Source organism: Sinocyclocheilus grahami, unplaced genomic scaffold (assembly GCF_001515645.1).
Source record: "Sinocyclocheilus grahami isolate Dianchi unplaced genomic scaffold, SAMN03320097.WGS_v1.1 scaffold35.1, whole genome shotgun sequence".
NCBI lineage: Eukaryota > Metazoa > Chordata > Actinopteri > Cypriniformes > Cyprinidae > Sinocyclocheilus > Sinocyclocheilus grahami.
In genome coordinates this window covers 1,882,198-1,888,339 of record NW_015505214.1, presented here as the reverse complement: position 1 = coordinate 1,888,339, position 6,142 = coordinate 1,882,198, and the positions used below count along the sequence as shown (strand labels likewise).

The 6,142-nt window shown below is 38.7% G+C and overlaps 1 protein-coding gene across 1 annotated transcript; it reads right to left on the bottom strand.

Annotated features, from left to right (window-relative positions):
* Positions 1-3,715: 3,715 nt before the first annotated feature.
* Positions 3,716-5,730, bottom strand: LOC107581522 (tumor necrosis factor ligand superfamily member 6-like). Its single transcript, XM_016267098.1, has 4 exons — positions 5,410-5,730; positions 4,511-4,556; positions 4,355-4,411; positions 3,716-4,271 (listed from the first exon to the last, which is right to left on the bottom strand). The coding sequence occupies exons 1-4, from the start codon at positions 5,704-5,706 to the stop codon at positions 3,865-3,867; spliced, it is 807 nt and encodes a 268-aa protein (XP_016122584.1). The 5' UTR covers positions 5,707-5,730; the 3' UTR covers positions 3,716-3,864.
* Positions 5,731-6,142: the final 412 nt, after the last annotated feature.

The window sequence follows — 6,142 nt, the reverse complement described above, 5'->3', positions numbered from 1 at the left end:
GACTTTCCAGCAGGACAACCATCTCAAAGTATACATCCAAATCTACTGAAGCCTGAGTCAGGGATTGGTTGTAGATGTTCTTGAGTGGCCTGTTCAGTCTTCAGATTTAAATCTCATTGAAAATATTTGGGGATATTTGAAGAAAACAGTGGCATTGTGAAAACAATTTATTCTCTATAGCTTTTGTAGAGGTCTTTTAGCTTGGCCATATTTGCTACTCAGCCCATGCATGTGCTAAAGTTAAATGTATGAATGTGTAGCAGCTAAAGCTAATTAAGTTATGTACATAGTAATGAAGTTTCCAAAGGCTTGCTTGTGTTTTAACACAATTTTGTACCATACCATACAAATAAGTGACTGCTGATAAGTAAGATAACAGAAGCGTTGAATAGGGCTTGAATAATTATGAGAGAGCAGTATAAAAAAATTAAATAAAAAAAATCTTATAACTCAAAACCATTACATTATACACTGATAAGGCATAACATTATCTGCAAAAATCACTGATTATCTCTTCATCACGGCACCTGGGTGGGATATATTAGGCAGCAAGTGAACATTTTGTCCTCAAAATTGATGTGTCAGAAGCAGGAAAAATAGACAAGCATAAGGTTTTGAGAGAGTTTGAAAAGGGCCAAATTGTGATGGCAAGACGACTAGTTCAGGGTCGCCGGGATTTTGCCGGGACATCTTTTGTTGATCCTGGATCAACATTACTGTCCAAAAATATAGACTAAACCCAATCTCTACCCCTAAACCTAACCCTACCCATAATTTATTCCTAAAATCAGTGTGAAATGATAGCTGATTAACAAGGGTTACTGAAAAGTTATCCCTCAATTCTGATTGGTTAATTGGAATGCTGTTCCAGGATCAACAAGGATGTTGATCCAGGAACATGTTGCACTTGGTGAAATCACGGTCACCACTGGTTCAGAGCATCTCCAAAACTGCAGCTCTTGTGGGGTGCTCACGGTCTGCAGTGGTCAGTATCTATCAAAAGTGGTCCAAGGAAGGAATCTAATCAAGCATCTGTGGGATGTGCTCCACCTTGCAGCTTACAGGACTTAAAAGATCTGCTGCTAACATCTTGGTGCCAGATACCACAGCACACCTTCAGGGGTCTAGTGGAGTCCATGCCTCGACGGGTCAGGGCTGTTTTGGCAGCAAAAGGGGACCAACACAATATTAGAAAGGTGGTCATAATGTTATACCTGATCGGTGTACATTATATATTGACATTAGAAGTTTTAATTAGCCCAAAATGGTTATAGATGCATTTTTCTGGATCTTCAGAAATACTTACATTACAGTCTCCAGGGGCTTGAATAATTTTGATTGCAGTTTTGTGTGTGTACAACAGCAATCAAAATATATATTAGACATTTTTTTTACTACATTGTTCATTGTCATTTTTTTCTTTTCTTTTTTAAATGTAAATCTCTTGAAAATGGTAAAACACTTTCGAAACCAAATGAAATGAAAAACATAAATGCATGTCTAACAACTTGACACTTATTTAAAGTAGATTTTTAAAACAATTTTTCACACAAGTTTCACACAGTATACTGTATGTCACCTCAACTAGTGTGGGGCGCTGGTAGCAAGCTCACATTAATTGACAATTTTTATTGTTTTGTCTATAATGAACTTCACGTTTTGCCTGGCTCTGGATCTTCTTTACACATTAACAAGAAAATGTTAATACTAAACCTTGTTTTAACCAACACAGTCTCTTTGCGTTGTTTGGTCCAAGAGAATTTAGCATTAATTTGTGTATATGTAAAATGGCTCCTTTTTCTGCAAAACCTTTGATAAAATGGTAATAGCATGAGCAGAGGCATGTAAAAGGCCTGACCTCTGTGGCTATATTACTGGGCCAAATCAGCACTTTCTTTGGGGTCAGGATTGATACCATCTTTTGAAACTAAACGACCTAGAAAAAGCGCATGTTGGAAGTATAATGTGGTAAATCAATGGCTTCATAGCATTTAGACTGACACCTCTTTTGCACCTTTGTTGGGCACCGTGGAAAGTGGAAGGTTGTTCCAACTTGAAACTGAGAAACTCAAGCCCACAAGGCCATTGGTGTAGTCTAGACTTTTTTTTTGCCATTTCTGATCACGTGATGCTGGGCGGTGAGCAGTAGTGATTCATTATGAAACGTAAGCTAATTTATACAACATTCAGTTGCTCTTCTAGACTCAAGGATGTTATTAATATAAAACATTCCTATTACTAATGTTAAAATAAAAACAGTATTTTTAAATTGCAATATTTCACAAAATTACAGTTTTACTGTATTTTTGATCAAACAAATGTAGCCTTGTTGATCATAAGTATCTTGAGAAATCAAAAGAATGTTGATTATATTTTCATATATATGATAAAAATGGATCATTAAATCATTGTCCAAATTATTATCCAGTAGGATATAGATGCAGCATCTATGCATTGTTTAGCTCTACATACAGTTAAAAGCTTTTATTGTAGGTTGGAACTAACCTGATATGAGAAACTGAATTTAACATCAGTCTCACAGTAGGAATTGATCTCATTGACTGCAATTCTAAATTATGAAATATCCATTTGTGTGCTATTAATGGCCTTTAGTTTTTATTAGTTTGAAGCAGAGTTTGAGAAAGTGGATGAATTGTAGGTGATGATTCTCCAGTGGTCACTTCCTGTGGGGTATATGCGTTGTGTGTGTGTGCGTGTGTGTGTGTGTGTGTGTGTGTGTGTGTGTGTGTGTCCAAAAGAGTTGGAGGTGATGAAAGAGTAGGCCTTGTTTCCACTCACCCTCATAGTAAGTGGAATATTGAGGTGTAATGGATTCACAAGACAAAAACACACACAGTACTGCATAACACGCAGTTCCATTGGCGCTCCAACCCAACAAAATACTCAAGCACAAACTCTGAGACGAGATCTTTCTACTCAAATTGTGTGGCTAGAAATAAAATATCGGCAACTAAGACCAACACTGAGAACTTTAACACTTTATCTCGTGACTAATTGAATGAATGAGTGATAGAAGCATATTTCATTTTCATTTCTCATCAAAGCTTTTTGACCCCTGTTAACGCTATAACTAAACACAGGAAGGAAGTGCGAGAATAGAAGTACAAAGTGTACTGCTTGCACAGAACCCCTAAATCTTCATGTGTGGTTCAGCAAACACTGCAGTGAAGCCAACCTGAGGGTCTTTGCAGAAATGACGCAACCTTGCAAAAAGTTGCCTTTGTGGTACATAGAGGATATTCAAAAACAGCTGACTATAAACCCTTTTGAGTCATAGTAATCTCTGAGCTCTTCTCTGTCCCTAATTTAGAATATGACACTTAGATTGAGATTTTTTTAAGATTAAATAGCTCTGGAAACGTTCAACCAAAAATTTCCAGTGACAACCAACCCACTATCACATGCAAATATTTGTGGCCATGGAAACACCTCGACACACTCGAGAGTGAGACATCCTCCCTCGATTCAAAGTTGAAATCAACAACAGTTTTTGCAATTAAAACTTTTATTGACCAGATTTATTAGCCATTATTGATACATTACTCAGTCAATATGACCACTGATCATATTAATATATAATCAGACTTAAGAAAATAAATATTTGGATTTAATCTACTTTCTCCTGATACAGAAGCATATTAGTGTTCATTCAATCTGAAACTCTTCTACACAACTTTCCAAAAGAAGTCACAGGCAACTGATACATTCAAAATCAAATGTGATTTGACAATGCCAAGCAGACAGATTGCATTGCAATGAAACTCTGAGGATCTCAAGGTAGTCCAGAGACTGCTGCCCTCTTCATCTGAACTCACAATCGTGCCCTAAGCATCCCCTAACTGATCAGTGAGTCTTGAAGAGGCCAAAATAGTTGCTGTGATAATTTTTGCTGAGCAGATGGGGATGTGAGACATTGACAAACAGCCAATCGGATTCCTTGAGATGCTGAAGCGAGCCTATGTGACTCCCGGTCATCCACGGCTTTTTGTTCCCCGCAGAACAGAAGCCCTCTCGGTGATCTTCCATGATTGTACGGTTGTGGCTGTTTCTCTGCAGACGCATTTTGTGAACGTAAAAGTCTTCGGGGTTGCACTTGGGTGAAAGAAACTCCACGCGGGAGTAAACGAAGTACAAACCGGTCTCGTTGACCTGAAGGCCGCCGTTGATGTACTTGACGCCTTCTGTGAAGGCCTCGCCGAGTTTTGCTTCCCACTTCAGAATACCAGATGATGTGCTCTGGTCTGCACGACCTGAACAAAATATCCTGATAAGATACTGTTTTGTAGCAAAAAATAAGCAGATTCTTTAGAGTGCCTTCTGGACCAAATCTTACCTATCAAGTGTGCAGCAGATTTGAGTTTGTTCCTGTTCAGCTCAGCAGGATTCAGGCCTGTCAAATGATAAAGTGAGCAGTCAGGTCATCATGTTAACCAGAGAAGATTTAGCACAGGATGAAGCTGATAATTGATAACTTGGTCACACAACTCACCAACTTGTCTCTGTGGAGCGCTGCTCTGCATTTGTGCGGGCATTTCCTGCCATTGGAGGGAAGAAAAAAGGGTCACAAATTGTTCACACATATTGTGCATTCAAAAATATTCTCAAGCTGATACAATCAGGTCTTTTTTGCAAACATAGATATACTAAAGTGAATTGACTATTAGTTATGAGAAAGAGAGGCTGGTGTTAGACTTCTCTACAGTTGAAGTAGAGGATTTCCTGTAGCCTTGTGACCAGTGACCACAAGTTTTTTTTCTCACTTGTAATTATGTCCTACTCAGTCGCGTGCACACGATGGAATGGAAACTGAAAAATTATACTCCCATGAACATCAAAGAGATTCGGATTACATAAACAAATAATAAAAGCTCTTGGCTGATTTCCAGGTGGTGTATGAGTAACTATCAAGGCTTCAAATCTCTTAAAAATTGTGATGTGTCAATATATATGCGAGTCAGTATGCTGTAAAGCATTTAAGCACCTAAAAGGGATTTTAATTCCACTGAATTAAAAGAGCATAATTCTCCAAATGTATTTCCTAAACACTTTTATTTCACACAGGTGTCCTTGACACAGGTGTAGTACATCACATTAACTATGAACATGATCCAGTGACATTTGTTAACCAAGAAGTGTCAAAATACTTAATACAATATTATTGTTTTTGTTTGTTTGTTTCACTTTTGCTATCTTTCTTGTAATTAAATGTCACTTTATCAGATGTATTACAGATTATAGATATAGATCAAAAATACACCTTACACACGTTGATATTTTGTCATTGAATAAAATCCCTTTGATTCTCTCTCTCTTTCTCTCTCTCGCTCTCTATCTATCTATATATTAAAATCACATCACAATATAAATACACTGTTAAGTAGCTCTTACCTGTGACAGCCGTTGCACTTCAGTCTGTAACCTCAGGATCTGATAGGCTCCCAGTCCCAGGGCTGCAAAAACCAGCAGGAGTATCAGTGTCAGTACCCAGGCCATCCCAGCATTCGTTCGCCCCCAGCCCCTTTTCTTCATCTCAGCTCGGGCAGGGGGGAACGTCCAGCAGGGCACCAGTTCTGGCTCTGCGTGTCTGGGCATCTGCTGATGGTAATACCGATGTTGGTTAGGGTGACCTCTGCCAGAATCCACCATGAACACCGGCCGGGACGGGTGGCCAGAGTTACTGCTCATTTTTGCAGAGCTCAGAGGTGTGTGTGAAGGTGTGAGTGACGAGAGAGTATGTTTTGAGAAGGTTGTTGCTGAACATCGGTTTTAAAAAGGTCCTTCAGTGTGGTTAAGACTTCCCACCCACACTTGCGTGCACACACACACACACACAAGACTATCTCTCTCATTCTCTCATTCTCTGTCTCTGATCCTTTCTTCCTGTGTCTCATGCACACTGATGCATAGGATGGATTATTATGAATTTTTTGGTCAGTATATCAGCATTCGCATGCATTTGTGGCAAAACGATGTGCATAAAGTCGTATGTGAAAAGGCTATAATAGTGACATCATGGACAGGAAACCATTCATCTTGAGTCTTCTGTGCACTTGCAGGCAAACTGCTCTCGCAGTTATTAGTAAGTGTAGCATACCAATAAAAGATTTACAATTTAAGATTT